The sequence below is a fragment of the Diabrotica undecimpunctata genome, chromosome 7, assembly GCF_040954645.1.
Source record: "Diabrotica undecimpunctata isolate CICGRU chromosome 7, icDiaUnde3, whole genome shotgun sequence".
Classification (NCBI taxonomy): Eukaryota; Metazoa; Arthropoda; class Insecta; order Coleoptera; family Chrysomelidae; genus Diabrotica; species Diabrotica undecimpunctata.
In genome coordinates, this window is record NC_092809.1 from 80,215,135 (window position 1) to 80,235,484 (window position 20,350).

A 20,350-nucleotide genomic window follows, 5' to 3' on the forward strand; every position below is an offset into this window, starting at 1 on the left:
ACTGAGTGTTACAGGAATTTTTAGATATCTAACGGATGTGTCAAACTGATAAAGGCGGATGAAGAGAAAAAATTATCTTATAAAAATATGCATTGTGACTATTTGCAAGGTAAAGTCAATCATTTCGCAAAGAAACTAGTGACCAATTGTTCTGGTTATGAAATGTTATTTGATCAAATATTTCTTTTATTGTTATTTAATAGGCACATATGTAGATATTTAAGAAAAAAACTGTTATCCACGGCAAGTGGGCTTTAAAGGCCAAAAATTTATTTTATATTGTAAACAGATTTTTTTAAAATTATAAAGCTCTTTAGATGTAATTATAAAATATTGACTAGTTATACTAATTTTTTTGAGATGGTTCGGAAGCTATAAGTATAGTTTCCTGTGGCAATTTAATATTATTTATCTTTAATTGGAATTGATCACAATTTCTTTTTTTATTTTGAAGTTTCGTTTTCCACTTCGGAAATCGTTCAGAAAATTCAAATTAAACGAATTATTTTGTGTTTTTACGTGGTAATACAAGAAAATCTAATAATTTAATTTTATCTGCCCTATTCATATTGACAATTCAGACATATATTATACATTTTAGAGTATATTACTTAAATAAATTGATATTGTCAATATTTTTGGATGGCGTTCCTGGAATGACTTATTGGAGAATAGTTCAATTAAACGAAATAAACTTTTACTTAGGAATATACATCAGTATATAATTATCAGTAATATTGTTCCTAATATAAAAAATATTCATGAAATTGTTTTATATCTTTGCATTTTTGAATTTTAACCCGTCTTATAAATAGATTACTGGGCATTAGTGTTACTTATCACAAGTACAAGTATGTATGAATGAGTGAAAAATAGTTATTCGAATTAGCATTTCTATTTGCGTCTAATAGAAATAACTTTATGTTTTATGATATTGTATAAAACAATTTTTACACAATGTACATTTTCTACAATACGATTTGACTTTACAATTTTCTACTGGACATCGTCTCTGCTCTTCACGTTTCTTCATGAAGTGTTCTTTCCCATCGAATTTTATGTCGGTACATACTTTAGATGTTGATGTTCTCATTCACAGAGAACTTTGTTTTCATCTCAAAATCAAAATTGTCCATCTGTTATCCAAATTTCCAAAGGGCTCATGTTTTAATTGAATATCCTGACGAAATGACAGATAATTATGATACAGATTCTTAGGTACAGAAAATAATCTACAGACCGATTACTATAATAAAGACATCAATAATACACCAAAAAAATTAACAGGATTTTCTCTCACTTCCCAAAGTAAACCATCCTCCAAATAATACGACCCATTCAAGAAATATTACGGAAATTCAAGAATAAATCTAAACACTATATTTTGATATCATTCTTAAACCTTCGTGAAGTGATAGAGTCACCTATAATGACAAAAATCTAAGAAACTTTGATATAGGAACTATGGTTTCAGTGAGAGATTATTTTCATTCTAAATGGCAATTTGGCAAAATTGTACTCAGATTAGGGTTATTACAAAATTTAATTCAGTTAGATGATTGTAGAACCTGGAAACGGCATGTAGACCAAATACGGCAAATTGGGGAATATACACCATCTCAAAAGAATCAGACATGTTACATTCCAGATACCATTACTCACAATTTGGTTGCAAGGGAGGCATCCATTCCAGAGCACAGTGTCTCACCACCATCTACGGAAGTGACTACCGAGGAATCGGAAATTTCAAATAATATGGAAAGTTCCAATATTGTAAACTCTATTTTCACTATTTGGGAGAGTGAGTCATCGTTTAAAGGCGTAGAAGTGGGGAAAGACGTATGAAAATCCAGTGGCGTTCACTCACTTTTATTTCAACGTTAATTATATTATATTGTTTAAATATTATTGTTCAAAATAGGCCACAATATATTTATCCGGTTTTTACTGAAGTTTCAATCTCTATATCCAAAGACCGTTTTCAAAGATATAAATTATAGTTATATTTATTTTATTTGTTTATTATTATATATTTATATATTCTTATATTATTTTATTTTTTTTTTCTTAACTTTAAAAACGGTCTCTGTAATAGAGATCGAAACGTCAGTAAAATAAACATGTAAATAGATGTATTGTGGCTTATTTCCAACATTCTCCCTAAAAATACGGAATGCCACAAGCAAAAAGCCACAAAAAAAAATAAATATTGCTATCATTTGTATATTTGAAAACGATCTCTTTATATAGAGATCGAAATGTCAGTAAATTAAACCTATGAATAAATTTTTTGTGGCTTATTCCCTAATGTCTCCTAAAAATACAGAATGCCACAAACAAAAAGCTATAAAAAACAAGTAATTTTGCAGAAAGCTTACTGATGCCACCCGGTTGCCGCGGAAGTTACGCTAAAACGTCTTTTGACGTGACCCGCCCTTAAAGAGTTACACAATGAAATGTTTTTAAAACAAATTTTAATACAGTTTCCACACCACCCGAGAGGTATGTCTTGTGCCGCATTACTTTTTTTTAAATGGGTGTTCGCCAAGAGCCATATTTTCCCATTAAATAAAATAAACAAAACGCTTAAACAGTATAAAACAAAACAAAATAAAATCCTATAAAAGAAAATAAAATTCTATAAAAACAAAATAAAAATAATTTTGGATGTAACAAAACATTGTTCTATTCTAACACAAACACTATACACACTTACTATGTTCTTCTCATTTTTTTTTGTTTTTGGTTTTTTTATGCTGATGTTCCTACTAAACTATTAGAAAATATTATTCGCTGTCTAAATCTGAAGATGTAGTGCTGCTATCGCTGTCATTATCTTCACCTGGTGTAATTATAATTGGCTCTAGTAAAACTTCGACATGAGTGTCAAGTTCCCACATACGATATTCTTCTTTAATTATGTGGCCTATACATTTAGCCCATTTCTCTGGAGTTACATGGAGGATTGCTTGAATCAAAAGTTCCTTAACTTCGTTTAATTTGAACGTTTTGTTATTGCGTGCTACTTCTCCTTTCACTTGCGCCCAGATAAGTTCAATGGGATTAAGTTCGCAATGATAAGGTGGTAGACGCAGAACTTTAACACCATAATCTTTTGCAGTTTCATCCACAACATATTTAAGATATTCACTTTTCCTTAACCGTGCAATGTCAAGTAGTTGAATTTTGAGCATTGATTCTTCGTATGCAATCCCCTTTTCTGTAAGCCATTCTTGAATTCTCCCTTTCCGCCATGCCGTCGTCGGTAATTGTTCTAGTCTGCGGCTATGATATGGCGCATTGTCCATAACAACCACAGACCCAGATTCCAATTTTGGTAAGATTCTCTTAAACCAGAGCTCAAATACTTCAGAAGTCATTTCTTCATGATAATCACCTGTTTTTTTCGACTCAAATTGAAGCAAACCACCATCAAGGAACCCTGTATCACTTCCTATATGGGTGATGATTAAACGCCGTCCCTTTCCTGATGGAGCCTTTAATCCTGTAGACCAGCCTTCTATAAATGCTTCGCGTTTACTTTTTACATTTAAATCTTGCCAAACTTTTCCAACTGTATGACCTTCGTTAATCCAGGTTTTATCCAAATAATATATTTTGCATCCAGTGCTGCGAATTTTTCGTATTTCTTCTAAATATTTTCTTATCCACAGAATAATTTCATTTTTTTCTAATAGCATACTTTTTCTGTTGCGTTTTACGTATCGAAAGTTCATTTCGTGCATGGTCCTGATTAAGACCCTACGAGATATCTTGGGTAAAGAGTCATCATTTTCGAGCTCTTGAGAAATTTTTTTCAGTGTTGGAATTTCACTCCGAAAATAAAATGAATGAATTTTTCGACGTATAGTATTCCTTGTCTCGTCATCCAAAACAATGCTTTTCCTACCTCTAGTTTTACCTTTTTCTTGCTTTTTATTTTCCGATGTATTTTTAAGTACACGATAAATACAGCTAACGGATACTTTTGTTAAACTGCTACAAATGTCGACCGCTTGGCTAACGTTTAATGCCATTTTTCTGCCGACAATTCCTTCATAAACGTTTCGTATCATTACCTTCTCTTCGGACGTTAACATTTTCCGTCTCTTTTGCGGCTTTTCATTCTTGGAATCAACATCAGAATTTTGCTGTCTTCTCTTGGAACAACTCGGTTTTTCGTCCATTGTATTTCAATAATCTGGATATATACTATATATACAATAATTTCAAAGAATATAACTAAATATTTACTATAAAACGACAAACTATAACCCTCTTATTATCAATAACACGTTTTATCAATACTACAATACAGTATTGATAAAACAATATTGACAACAATAAGTTTACAAACTTATCACATAAAATATACTCACTGTCCAATATCAAATCTTCAGAATTCATATCCGAAATTGGACAGTATAATTTTATCACCCAGTAGACCGAATGAATCTATTTGTTATTAAATACACACACGTAGTTAATTAGGTTACATACACATTTGGTCAATTATAAATAATAATTTGGACATCAGTCAAAAGTACTGACAAAGTTAAACAATTTACATAAATTAAATACACATATCACGCTAGGTACGCGAAAAATATTGACCCAAATAGAATTTATATAAAACTAATATCTCTTGACTAGAGAAGCATTCAATCAATATTCACTCAACGAACATATAGTCTTCAACGATCAACTTCATCAGTCTCTACTCAAAGTAATCCCGGGTCTACACCCATAGTGTACGTCTCAACAATAAACTCTGCTACTATTATTTGGTGTTTCCATTACAACAGAACGAACATCTTCACTGAGCCAACGAAGGGAATTTGTTCATGGTCCTATCGAGAAACAGAATACTTCAAGGAAGTTTGAGAGAGCCTATACAGTCCACGCCAGCAACACCCTCAGTAGCAGAGAGAGACCACTAGACCCGGGAGAACGAGAGCAGTACCAAAGCCAAGAGCCATACTAGAGCCGAGAGCCATACTAGAGCCGAGAGCAGTACCAGAGCTGAGAGCAGTACCAAAGCCGAGAGCCATACTAGAGCCGAGAGCGGTACTAGAGCCGAGAGCAGTACCAAAGCCGAGAGCCATACTAGAGCCGAGAGCAGTACCAAAGCCGAGAGCCATACTAGAGCCGAGAGCGGTACCAAAGCCGAGAGCCATACTAGAGCCGAGAGCGGTACCAAAGCCGAGAGCCATACTAGAGCCGAGAGCGGTACCAGAGCCGAGAGCAGTACCAAAGCCGAGAGCCATACTAGAGCCGAGAGCAGTACCAAAGCCGAGAGCCATACTAGAGCCGAGAGCGGTACCAAATCCAAGAGCCATACTAGAGCCGAGAGCGGTACCAAAGCCGAGAGCCATACTAGAGCCGAGAGCGGTACCAGAGCCGAGAGCAGTACCAAAGCCGAGAGCCAGACTAGAGCCGAGAGCGGTACCAGAGCCGAGTGCCATACTAGAGCCGAGAGCAGTACCAAAGCCGAGAGCCATATTAGAGCCGAGAGCAGTACCAAAGCCGAGAGCCATACTAGAGCCGCAGAGCAGCCAAAGGACAGGACCGATTGCAGAACCCACCAGAAGCGAGGGATCCTCAACGTCTAAGAACACAAAAAACCGTAAGTTTTTGAATAATTACAAAATCTTCCAACTTTTACAATCTTACAATTTAACAAGTTTTTTTTTATTACAATTTAACAATTTAGAACAACAATCTCCACTCTATCAATCGTATAATAATGTACTTTAGAATGCATACCATTTAAATAATACAGAGAATTGATAAAACAAAAATAAACGTCATTCACAACTATAATTAACTAAACAGTAATTTTGTATGACAATTTGAAAAAAGAAACGTTCATACATATAGCTTGCTTTTAATTACAATTAAATATTTTATTTGGAAAAATTAAAATAATTACGTAGCAAATAATTTCATTTATTTTGATAACAATATATATATATGTATATATATCATTATAAGAGTGTGTGGATTACATCTTGACCTACCTCAATGCAAAGAATAGCACAGCAGGCAAGGTCAAACTCATATTTCGCTAAATTGCACATTCCGATAGAAAAGAAAGTGTTATAATACAGGTATACTTATTTAATACATAACGTACATTTAGTATTGTCTAATATATTTACCGCTGAATGTAAAATTTTTTAAAATAATCATGGAGAGTCTATACGTTAAGCAAGCGGAAATAGGAACAGAAATAGTGAAACTCGTTTCAAATACAAAAAAGGATTCCCAATCTCGGAAAAATCAACAATACATCCGGGATAGACAGGAAAAATTAGAAGAATATTGGGCAAAATTTTTAAATAACCACGAAAAGCTGCTAGAAGGGGGTATAACGAAAGAAAAATATTTTGAAACAAAATACTATGATCAGGTATTTAAGACATACATTGAGGGGAAAACCCTGTTGGAAGAATATGGAAGGGTGCTGAAAAGAGGAAAAGCACCGAAAGTAAAGGAGATACAGATAAGAAAACAAAGAATCGAGGAATTATTACGGCCAGAAAATGAACAAGACTTGCAGGAGGATGAAGAATTGCAGTCAGAGTTAAGAGAATACATGGAAAAGGTGAATACACTAATGATTGAAGCAGCAGTAAATGAGGAACTGGACGCTACAGATATTGGAGAAGTAGAGAGAATAAATCATCTAAAGAGGAAAGTCAGGGAAGTTTTAAAGAAAATAAGGCCAGGAATGCAACGGCCAGAAAGCACACAGAGGAGGGACGGTGTGACATTGCCGCAGGTAAAAATCCCTGTGTATGAAGGCAGATATGAAACGTGGAGAACTTTCCACGATCTGTTTACTAAAGTAATACATGAAAACGACCAGTTATCAAACGCAGAAAAAATGCAGTACCTAAAAACTCAAGTAAGAGGGGAAGCCAACAGAATGATACAACACTTAAACATATCCGAGGCCAACTACGAAGTGGCCTGGAACATGCTAAAAGATAGGTATGAGAACCCAAGGATGATATTGTTTAAATTAATAGACAGGATGCTACTAGCGCAGGAAGTAAAGGAATCTTCTGCTAGAGCATTGAAATCACTACATGACACCTTCCACGAAAGTCTGGAAGCCATAGGAGGGTTAGGAACAGACACGGAAGCGTGGAGCCCATTGATAGCCCGAATTATCATAACGAAATGGGACAATGAAACTAGGAGGCTGTACGAAAACCACATTGGAGACAGTAGAGAGATACCGACGTACAAATCGACACAAACATTCCTACAGCGAAGATTTCAGACACTGGAACTGCTGGAGTCAGAAAAAAGACAAGAGAAGCAAGGAGGATCTCTTAGGAAACCAAGAACACATTGCGTGATATGCAACGGAGATCACGGAGTACCGAACTGCAGAGAATTTCAGGAACTCAATGTAAGAGACCGGAACAGGATGATAAAAGAAAAAGGATTGTGTACAAACTGCCTAGCACATAAAAAAGAAAAACAATGTTATTCACAATATAGGTGCAGACACTGTGGCGGAGACCACCACCATATGTTGCATTATGAAAAAGGAAACACAAGCAACAAAAGAAACTCCAATGAAACGAAACGAGAACAAACACAAGAAAGAAATGGAAGAGATTCAAACAATAGAAGAAACGGGTACCAAGCTGATAGGTACAGAGGAGGAAATAATAATCCATACAACGCCAGAGAACAAAATAACGGAAGGCGAGAAAATACACAAGATACCAATGGGCCTAGGAATAGCAACGACCAGCAAAGAGGGCAGAATTCAGTAAACTGTGCAAGCCATAAGGAAGGTGAAGCATTACTAGCGACAGCTGTGGTACGCATAAGAGATGCGAAAGGAGATTCACACATAATGAGAGCACTAATCGACCAAGGGTCACAATGCGCATTTATAACGGAACAAGCTGCGACGACGCTAGGAACAACAAGGAAGCCCATACAGGCGACCATATCCGGGATAGGCTCGTCAGGAGAAAAAACAGCCAACTGGAGTATGAAACTTTTAATCGAAACTCATTACGAAAGTGACTTCGAGATGGAAATAGAAGCACTAGTACTACCGAAGATAACAAGGAATTTACCGGAAAAGGATATAATTCTACCGGACTATAACGAGAAAAATGCAATACTGGCAGATCCAAGATATTACAAGGTAGGGAAGATAGACTTACTACTAGGAGTAAAAGAATACAGTTACATATTGACAGAAGGGATGCACAGAATAAGTAATGGACTCCTGAGTCAAAACACCAAACTAGGATGGATAGTTTCGGGAATAGCACGAGAAAGGGAGAATATAAAAGCAGAAGTATGCTGTATGATATCAAGACAAGAAATGGACGTACAAATAAAGAACTTCTGGGAATTAGAAGAAGTAAATCAGGATACAAGTTTCTCAGTGGAAGAACAAGAATGTGAAGAACTGTATCGACAGACTGTAAAAAGGAATGAAGAAGGGAGATACGAAGTAAAAATTCCGTTTAGGGAAGACGTCGCAAAGTTAGGAGAATCTAAACAGCAAGCATTCGCCAGATTGATGCAACTAGAAAGGAAGTTTGCAAAAGACAAACAGTTAGAAGCGAATTACAGACAATTCATGGAAGATTATGAAAACCAAGGTCATATGGTAATAGCAGAAAACCAGGGAGATGGGTACTACTTACCTCATCATCCAGTGAGAAAAGAGGACAGTACTACAACGAAAATAAGAGCCGTGTTTGATGCATCAAGCAAAAGCTCATCGGCAGTAAGCCTGAATGATATTATGCACACAGGGCCGAAATTACAACAAGACTTGACAAATATACTATTACGATGGAGATCCAATAAGGTAGCATACTCAGCGGATCTGGAAAAAATGTTTAGACAAATCAGAATGGCAGAAGAAGACCAAAAATATCAAAAAATTTTGTGGAGAAAGGACACAAAGGACCACATACAAGAGTATAACTTAACGACGGTGACATACGGCACGGCCGCAGCACCCTTTTTAGCGTTAAGAACAATACAACAATTACAAGAAGACGAAGGAGCGAGGTTCCCGTTGGCATCGAAAATTGTAAAAGAAAACATGTATGTAGACGATATACTAGGAGGAGCTGAGACAGTGCAGGAAGCAGAAACAGCCCAAAAGGAATTAATACAACTGTTCAGAAAAGGAGGTTTCACTCTTAGAAAATGGTTGAGCAACGAAGAAAAAATAATGGAGAACGTACCGGAGGATATGAGGAACGTAGACTCGAAGGCATTCAAACAAGAAGAAGTACGGAAAACGTTAGGAATACACTAGTCACCTAAAGAGGATATAATCACATTCAAAATAGGGATAACGACGGCAAAGAAAATAACGAAAAGACACGTACTGTCAGAAGTAGCAAAACTATACGACCCACTGGGATGGATAGCACCTGTAGTAATTCAGGCGAAAATGTTCATACAGGAATTATGGGAGCAAAAGACCAGTTGGGATAAAGAATTAACTAGCAACCAACAAAGCAGGTGGAATACATACCAGGCGCAATTAGTAAATCTGGAGAAAATAACATTGCCCAGGTGGAACAACTTAAGCAAGATAAACAGAGTAGAACTGCATGGATTTGCAGATGCGTCTATGAAAAGATATGGAGCGGTAATCTACTCAAGGGTATTAGGCCCAGAAATTAAAACGAATCTAATGATAGCAAAATCGAAAGTCGCACCATTGAAAGGGAAAACGACGTTACCGAGGCTCGAGCTGTGTGCCGCGGTACTACTAGCAAATTTAATGAAGAAAACCCTACAAGCATTGAACAGGGAAAACATTGAGGTATATGCATGGTCGGACTCAACGATAACCCTGGCTTGGATAAGGGGATCATCAAAAAGGTGGAAAATGTTCGTCGCCAACAGAGTAGAGGAAATAAGACGCGTTATAGGACCGAAAAATTGGCATAAGGTAGATACAAAGGAAAATCCAGCGGACATCCTCTCACGTGGAAGTACCGCATCAGAATTATTAGAAGCAGAGCTATGGTGGAAGGGACCAACTTGGCTAACTAGTAACAAAACTTTAACTCAGGAATCAGAAGAAATACCAGAGACAAATGAGGAGGAAGTCAAAACGAAAATAACGGTGCACACGACAACGATAAAGGAAGACATATGCGAGAGATTCTCAAATTTAGAAAGAATGAGAAGAGTACTTTCATATTGTAGGAGATTTGCAGACAAATGCAGAAAAAAGAAGGACAATGGGCAAAGTCAGCTTACAGTCCAAGAATTAGAGGAAACGCTATTAAAGGTGATAAAGCACACACAGCACGCCTACTTCAAACCAGAAATAAATAAGCTGGAGAAGAAACAGCAATTAGACAAGAAAAATAAATTAGCGTCATTGGTACCATTCCTGGATAGACAAGGAATTCTAAGAGTCACCGGAAGACTGAGACACACGAATCTAAAGTACGGAGAAAAACATCCGATAATTTTGCCAAAGGATAGTGCATTAACAAAGTTACTTATAACAGATAGTCACGCAAGAAATCTACATAGCGGATTACAACAAACACTACAGTACATAAAAAGGAAATACTGGATAATCAACGGCAGAAGAACCGTGAAAGATCATCTAGCAAAATGTTTAAGGTGCAGGAGGTATAAAAGCCAAGCAGCACAACAATTAATGGGAGATCTACCGAAAGACAGAGTGAACCCGAGTCATCCCTTTACTAACACAGGGATAGATTATGCCGGGCCAATAAAAATAAGTACCACGAGAGGCAGAGGACAGAGGAGCTATAAGGGCTACATCTCAGTATTTGTGTGTCTGTCAACGAAGGCAGTACACCTTGAGGTAGTAAGCGATATGTCTACGGATGCTTTCATCGCAGCGTTCAAGAGATTTACGGCACGCAGAGGACAGTGCAACAACGTATACAGCGATAACGGAACCACATTCGTAGGAACAGCAAATTTGTTGAAAAAAGAAAATCAAAAAATAGATGACGAGATAAAACAAGGATTACGGGCACTAGGTACCCAGTGGCATGTCATACCTGCATATGCACCACATTTCGGAGGATTATGGGAGAGCGCAGTGCGAATAATGAAATATCACTTGAAAAGAATCATCGGGGAAACAGTTCTAACATATGAAGAATTGAGTACGGTGCTGGCACAAATAGAAGCATGTATGAACTCGAGACCATTATGTGGGTCATCAGAAGACCCTGAAGGGAAAATAGCCCTGACACCAGCTCACTTCCTTATAGGGAGAGAAATTATATCACCAAATCGGGAAGAAGAGCTTACGACTTATTTGAAGATGCCGACGAGGTGGAGATTAGTGGAGAAAATAAAAAGAGACTTCTGGAAAATTTGGAAACAGGAATACCTGCACCAATTACAACAGAGAAATAGATGGCATAAGGCGCACCCTAACATAAAAGAAGAAGAAATAGTTATAATTAAAGAAGAGGATACACCTCCAGGCAGATGGCCATTAGCGAGGGTAACAGAAACACACCCTGGAGCGGAGGGATTAACCAGAGTAGTAACAGTGAGAAAGGCAAACGGGAAACTGACTAAAAGACCCATACATAAGCTAATACGACTGGAAGAAGAGAAACAGGAAAAGCCGAAAAAGGCAGCAGCACTAAGATGGAAGAAAATACTAGTAGCTATAATGTTTTTAACGATGTTAAAACCCATAAAGGCAGAACCGTATAAAATATATAATCCGGTACCAGGATTTTTCACAGAAGACCTTGGAGAGGTCGTCATAGACCGGGGAACATTTCGAATAAAGGTGTTACTCGAAAAAGGAAGAATTCGAACAGAGCACCAACTAATAGGAAATATGATACAAGGCGTACGAGAACTGTGTCATGAGATAAAAATCGTGAATTGTAAGGATATAATAGAGAAGTTAGAGGAAGGACAAAGAAAGGCGGAGTCAGTAAGCGAGGGGTTGACAGTAGAAATAAAAGGAAGGGAAAGAAGAGGAATATTAGGAACAATATTAACCTCAGTATTTGGAGTCAATGACGAAGCCTACAGTAACATTGAAGCATTAGATAATAACCAAAAGGAGCTAATAAAGGGATCACAGCACCAGGCGAAGATAATGTTAGAAACAATAACATCAATCAATCACACAGAGAACAGGATAAACAAGCAAATGAACAAGTTTAACAAAGCACTAATCACAGGTCTACAAGAAATATCTAAAGGACTTAACGAAGTAGAAGACAAAGCACAAAAACTAGAAACCGAATATAGCACGTTACGAATACAAACGATAGCATTACAAGTTATGGACTTCATAAACGAATATACTCAATTTTACGAGGGAATATTAAACCTTCACTATAACCACGGACACTTCATTGATATAGTGAAACCGGGTGAAATAACCAAATTAATAGGGAAAGCAGGGCAGATACTGCCTCAAGGGGTCGAAATACGACGACAACCCATTATAGAAACAGAAGTCAGTCATGACGACAGATATATAACAGTCATCGGCTACTTCATAGTGACAGGGAAAAATAAGTACAGCATGCTCAAAGTCACGGCCATACCACTTAACGTTGAGGGGTCGGTGTTGCGCACATTTGTCGCCCCAAGGAATCTACTGGTCGTAGATTATAACACACTGCACTACTTCGAATTGACCACGGAAGATAGAGAAAGGTGCTTACTGTTGACAAAGGCGCAGATAGCGTGCTCACCAACGGCTATAAGAAACATGGATACCCAACCAAACTGCATACTAGAAGAAATTTATGAGCGATCTAAGAATAGCACATGTCCAGTGGTAGCCAGGACAATACAGACAGCTCAATGGAGTAAGATGGGTACTCCCAACCTCTGGCTAGTTATCACGCCAGTCACGATACACATATCCATTATTTGCGATGGAAATCGGAGCGAAAGAGTACTGGAACGAGTCACATTCCTGAAGCTTTCACCCAAATGTATCGCCCAAACGAAAAATATTACATTACTCCCCACTAGCAGTGGGGTGGACAGAGCAGTGACGAGTTACCTGAAGTCGCCAATCACTCCCGTGGCCCAACTGGTGGCGAGGACACCCCGCAAGTTTAACACGCCTCTAAACACCTACCTTGACATACCAGGAGGAGAGCTACGTCATGTGTTACTTGAGGAGGAGAGTCTGGAACAAGAAATGACGCATACGCAGTGGCGATCGATTCACGAATCTAATTGGCATTATTTTGTGGCCACCGGGATCATTACTATAATGGTAATAATTGGGATACTCACGTTATGGAAGTACCGTCCTGTTGCACGACTATGTCGTTCAGGGAATCCACAAACTCAGACTAACGAACAGGAAGTACCTGTATTAGTTAGTAATCGGCACAACAATGTACGGTCGACTTCCCAAGTTGACATCCCACTTTCCACATTTTCATCCAATTGCCCTAATTTTAATCTAGAGATAGAGTCGGACATTGATAGCTAGGGTACGGTTGGAAGATTATTGATTATTCTTAAACTATTTATAATTTATCATGTTTGAATTTTACTATGTTATGTAATACTTATATGTAAACTTTGAGTATTGACACTTGGGCCAGATTGCCCGATTCCGCAGTATGTCCAATATCAAATCTTCAGAATTCATATCCGAAATTGGACAGTATAATTTTATCACCCAGTAGACCGAATGAATCTATTTGTTATTAAATACACACACGTAGTTAATTAGGTTACATACACATTTGGTCAATTATAAATAATAATTTGGACATCAGTCAAAAGTACTGACAAAGTTAAACAATTTACATAAATTAAATACACATATCACGCTAGGTACGCGAAAAATATTGACCCAAATAGAATTTATATAAAACTAATATCTCTTGACTAGAGAAGCATTCAATCAATATTTACTCAACGAACATATAGTCTTCAACGATCAACTTCATCAGTCTCTACTCAAAGTAATCCCGGGTCTACACCCATAGTGTACGTCTCAACAATAAACTCTGCTACTATTATTTGGTGTTTCCATTACAACAGAACGAACATCTTCACTGAGCCAACGAAGGGAATTTGTTCACTCACAAAAACACATGCACTATTTACCCATAGAAACACCAATGTTTCCTTCGTTCATTTCTTCGGCAAAAAATAATAAAAACTAGTTTTACTGCATGTCTGGATCCGAATTGTAAAACCGAGTTCCCTCGCTAATTCCAACATTGCCAAACGATTGAAAAATAATGTTTTAAAATATCGATTTTTATTTTATAAATTTAAATACGTGACGAAACGGAACATATAAATAAAATTTATTTTATTACAAGTTTGTGCTTAATTTTTACTATTGAAAAAATCATGTTTTTTGGTATTTTTATGACGGTAATAATCGCTGCGTGGAAGAATACAGGTTTTGTATGACCATAATTACTACTTGTGAACAAGATTTGGCTACACTGTACGACAACTCCTGGTCAGTTTTTCTATAGAGAAGCACAAATAAATATACTACTTTATATATTCTGTAATTTCTTAAGAGGAAACGCAAATTGCAATCGAGAAAACAGGCAGTTTTCGAGGGCCGCTGTGTACATTTAAATTTGAGGATATTCGGCGTTTAAACTATGATATCACTCTTCTGAATTGAGGGTTTCTACTATAGCTGGAGCCCAAACTGAAACTGAGGAACCCGTTTTAAGGCGTTTCACTAAAGTAAGAAAACCTGTATCGAGATTGAATTTGTAAGTACCTACACAGTATAGACAACAACCAGCACAAACCATACATACTCATAGAGTATGTATGGTTTGTGACAACCAGTATTCCCACTCCGCTTTGGCGCGAAAGTTCGCGCATTTTACTCGCGCAGACAGCGACGCCATTTTCTCTGGCGTCCGAAAAATTTGACGGCTCTCATTGGTCATGGTCATTGGCCATTGTCATTTGTCATAGATAGTGATAGAGGCCATTGTATTTGTTTACTTTTTGTGTATTTATGGATACAAATAATCTTTATACATTTTTTATTTCGCAATTGCGTTGTATAAGTACGTCGATATGTACAAAAATAAAAACAAAAAGACTTGCCACATTTGTGCAGCTATAAAGTGTTGTAATAATTCTAGAAAAAGTAATGTTAGCTTTTTTTCGTTTCCAAAAGATGTTAATAGGTGAGTGTTATTAGGATTAAAATTGTGTATTACAGATGCTAAGATGTTATATTATTTATTAACGGTGGATTTTCATCGTGTATTAAAAAATGTTTGTATTTAGGGCAAACATTTGGTTAATGGCATGTAGACGAGAAGATTAATTGGATAAGGCAGAACGTTTACATAGAAGTCATCGTCTTTGTGCTGTGGTACTCATTTCGACAATAAGATGTTTCTGAATGATATGACAAAATCGATTCTTCAGCAGTTCCCACAAATTTTCCTTTAATGGAGGGCTCATCAACTTTTGATCATACTTATTCTGCAGTAGTCCAAAACATATGTCTTCCAAGATGTCCTATTAATGAAGGTAAATAAAATAAATAATTAAGATGTAACACATATCTAAGCTTTCTCTTTTTCTTTTAGAAGTAGTGAAAAGTTCAGCTGTGGATATAGAGAAAAATGTTAGTATTAAACATAAACCATCCACTATAACTGTACTTCAGGATATTACTATTACTCCTGGTAAAAACAACATATTCCATGGAGAACCTGAACATGTAACTACACGTCCAGTAACACTAAGTTCAACTCAAGTGTCACAACAATTATCAATAAATACTCCCTGAAAAATGTATTATGAAGTACAGTTATACAATTAAGGAAGGAAAACCATTATTTAAAAAAAAATTTCAGAAGTTACAGTCTACAGAAAAGAAGTATATTGACAATTGAAAAATTGAAATTTTATAACATATTTGTGTGGATATTTAATGAAAAAATGTTTAAGAATTCCATAGTTGTGAAATATGTGGCAGATACTCAAAAAGTGTAACTAATTTGTGAGATACTATTGTATATTCATATTTAACGGATATGAAAATAGAACTGGTGAGACATATGGTAATCTAAAAATGCCTACTGGTGATTTTGTTAACTTTATTAGTATACTTGACTGTCTCTTTCACAAGAATTTTGACATATTAGCTGTACAGCCGAATATTATTAAAACATATGTTTCTCTATTTAGTACCATAAATTTTAGCCACCCTTGTGAACAATTTCCACTAAAATATTGTAGAACTTTATTTAGCTTTGTACGTTTATACTATTCATTAAAATTCATGAAGAGAAATTTGAAACTGAAAAACATGAAAATATAACCAAAAGAAAAAATAATAAATTGATTATTTGGAAACATCAATAAAGCATTATTTACTTGTTTATATCAATATAAAAAGTCAAAATACTCTTTTTTTATTACAGTGATCAGATAATATCGATTAATAGTTAATATACCTATTTAGGGGTTTTCTTCACATTATCTTATGTTTTTAGTGAGATGTAACTAAAATATCTGATCATATTCCATAAAAATGTATTAGAGTATTACTTCTAATTAATTAATAATTAATTATATTGACATTAATCAAGATCAAGTAAACAACAATGTAAAATATCATTTGAACAAAAGCAATTGTGTATAGAATAATCCATACTCCTAAATTGCTTTAGCTAATTTCTTTTCATATTCCTTTGGCATATTAATTGCAAAGCCGAATATTATTAAAATAAAATATTGTATAACTTTATTTAGCTGTGTATGTTTGTACTATTCATTACAATTCATGAAGAGAAATTTCAAGACTGAAAAACATGAAAATATAACCAAAAGAAAAAATAATAATTGATTATTTGGAAACATCAATAAAACATTATTTACTTGTTTATAACAATATAATAAGTCAAAATACTCTTTTTTATTACAATGAACAGATAATATCAATCAATAATTAATATACCCATTCAGGGGCTTTCTTCACATTATCTTATGTTTTTAGTGAGATGTAACTAAAATATCTGATCATATTCCATAAAAATGTATTAGAGTGTTTCTTCTAATTCATTAATAATTAATTATATTGACATTAATCAAGATCAAGTAAACAACAATGTAAAATATCATTTAAAATCACATTTGAACAAAAGCAATTAATTATCCATAGAGAATAGTCCATACTCCTAAATTGCTTTAGCTAATTTCTTTTCATATTCTTTCCCGGTCACTTCTTCAGAATTTACATTTCCATGTATCTCATCGCAGAACTAATTATGGTTCAAATATAGGTATGATCTGACTTCTCATGCATGCAAATCAGTGCTCATGAGATATAATTTGTTTAACTTCTGAAATTTTAAACTACAAAATGATACTTTGTAAACTTAATGTGTACTTGTTTTATACATGTATATTTGATTTTTATCTGTAATTGTATTTATCTACAATGTATTTTTGTCTAATTTTGACAGTGGGTCTGTCACCTGTGTTATTATTAAATAAATAAATAAATGTAATATCTAATGCAACATGTAATAATAAATGAAGTTCATTTAAAAATTTATTTTTTATTTCCACAAATACATTCTTAACATTAACAGGATGACGCTACTTTTAGCACTTTGTACGATTCCGTTAGACATCTAATGTACATCAACAAGGATTGTAAGAAAAAACTCAAAGAAAAATTGTGCTATGAAGTACAGTTATAAAATTATGGAAGGAAAACCATTATTTAAATAAAAAATTCAGAAAACATTCTGTACATTCTACAGAAAAGAAATGTGTCGATAATGTGACAATTGAAGACTACATGGCACTTACATCTAAATTTTGTCCTTCGTTAAATTTAGCTAATTTCATAAATGTTCAAATTTTACAGTCTAGAAAAAAGGCAAGAGGTAGAAGATTCAGTAATCAGTTTAAACAGGATGTCTCTTAATGTACTTCAAGGGGCCAAAAGTTTTACAAAAATGTTTTGTGTAGCAAATTTTGTTTACCCAGCCCTAATATATTATTTAAAAATAATATACCAGACAGCTACTCAAAAAGTGTAACTAATTTGTCGGATAAAACTGTATATTCATATGTTAATGTATATAAAAATAGAACCGGTGACACATTTGATAATCTAAAAATCCCTACTGTTGATTCTGTTGACTTTATAAGGAGGTATACTTGACATTCTATTTCAAAAGAATTTTGAAATATTAGCTGTACAACCGAATATTATTAAAACATGTTTTTCGATTTAGTACCATAAATTTTAGTCACCTTTTGAACAAAGACCACTCAAATATTGTACAACTTTATTCAGCCTTGTACGTTTGTACTATTTATTAAAATTCAAAACAGAAATTTCAATACTCAAAAAATATTGTACAACTTTATTTAGCCGTATACGTTTGTACTATTTATTAAAATTCAACAACAGAAATTTCAATACTCAAAAATATGAAAATAAAACTAAAAGAAAAAAATAATAAAACGATTATTTGGAAACATCAATAACACGATTATTTAATCGTTTATATCGAAATAACAAGTCAAAATAGTCTATTACAATGTACAGGTAAGATCAATCACTAATCAATATACATATTTAGGAGTTTTGTTCACATCCTCTTGTGTTTTTAGTGACATATAATTAAAATATATTAACTGATTTCAAACTCTGTATTTGAACTTTGAAATGAAACTTTGCATTTTATTCTACTTTATAACCATACAGCTTTAAAACTAGCATATTTATTAAAAACTGTTGCATAACTCTCCATTTGATTTTTTTTGATAGTGTATAAGACAGTTCTGTAACAAATAGTTGTGAAACGTTAGAAAACAAAATCATAAATACAACGCAAAGAAAGAAACAATTTTAGGTTTTTTTTTAATTTCTCGAAGAATGAAAGAGTAGCAAGAAGAGTTTTGAAATTGGTTGAAATTAAAATCAATTTTGTTAAATAAATCAAAGTCGGCTCTGTCGCGTCCATATGTGCAGGGCCAGTCCATGGTTTTCGTCCAGACAATATGGCGTCAAGGTCACCGAATTTTGTCTAAAAAGATCAAAGGTACCGCGGTAGAGTGAGAATACTGGTTGTTACCTATACTGTGGTACCTATTTTACTTTTAGTTATCTTTTGTAAATCATGGTCAACGGAGGAGGTAATGACATGCATTACACACAAGTGATCTGTTTTGACTAATTTCTAGGCGCAAGCGCTGATAAAATGGGGGAAGTGGTGTGCGCCCTGTATGAACTTTATAAAGCATTCATTACTTGTGTCATTTGGTGAATTTTGGAAAAACCACTTATGACCGGTTTTTAGCCTCAAATACCCCTTAGTGCGCTGGTTAATTTAATTCAGGGGAACAAAAATGGAAGTTCACTTTAGTATTAACATTTTCACATAGCACCATCTAGTATAATATATATCAAACAAACAATCGTATAATAAAATCTATTGAGACAGAAACGACAGAAAGAGTGGTGAGATGTAGTGACTGTCTCAATTAGAATCAAACAAATTTATGCATTGCGTTGGCTAACTATTCATTTTTAAACAATGATACCACTATGAAACTGAAAAAAGTTTTCCAGAAGTAGAATTCCTCAAAACTTATATCTGATCTTAGTAGATGGCGCTGGCACCGGGAAAAAGGTAGGTTAGTTTAGTTATTAATATCTATTTATAACTTGTTACATTTTGTAATTTGTAATATTATTTATCCTTCTCTGTTCTCTGTCTGTAAACTATTTAATCTCTCCTAAACAGTTTAGTATATTACATCGTTGGTTAATATTATATCAGTCAAATTTTTATAAGGTTGTGTTTTATGAAGTATATACATAGTGTAATTTGTGTCTAGTTGTTTTTTGGAAAAAGTTTATCAAAATGCCAGTTTTTCACACGAAAACAATAGAATCTATTTTGGATCCAGTTGCACAACAGGTAAGCATCTATAAACCTATTAAAAGTATCAAAAATATCCGATTATTCTTTCCCTATTTTTAGAAATATTACTTAATATGGGCCATTTTTTTATCTACCATTTAATTTTTTCTTATTCTTGTCCTAATTTGTGGACTAGTGCAATTGATTGGCCCAGCCTTTTATTAAGTGAGTAATAAATACAATAAAATAAATATGTATATGTATAAGTAAATGCATCTTCTTCCTTAATATTAAGTATTATATTAGCACTAGCACAGTGTGTTACCACCTATTCCAAAAATATAATAATTATATTATGTTTTATTTTTATTTACCTAATAATATTGTATACAAATGATTTATTTTTAGCATATGTTAGCAATATACATGTTACATCTTCTTAGTGTTAA

At 34.6% G+C, this 20,350-nt stretch overlaps 1 protein-coding gene and 1 long non-coding RNA gene across 2 annotated transcripts in view; both read left to right on the forward strand.

The window, feature by feature from the left end:
* Positions 1-14,979: 14,979 nt before the first annotated feature.
* On the forward strand, positions 14,980-17,527 carry LOC140446830 (uncharacterized). The gene is made up of 3 exons (XR_011951510.1): positions 14,980-15,185; positions 15,289-15,537; positions 15,597-17,527. It is a non-coding gene; the product is annotated as an uncharacterized lncRNA (long non-coding RNA).
* A 2,172-nt stretch (positions 17,528-19,699) lies between these two features.
* Positions 19,700-20,350, forward strand: part of Vinc (vinculin) — a 453,217-nt gene continuing 452,566 nt past the window's right edge. The window contains exon 1 of the mRNA XM_072537619.1: positions 19,700-19,958. Within this exon, the coding sequence (XP_072393720.1) occupies positions 19,902-19,958 (57 nt within the window). The 5' untranslated portion in view covers positions 19,700-19,901. The remainder of the gene's footprint in view (positions 19,959-20,350) is intronic.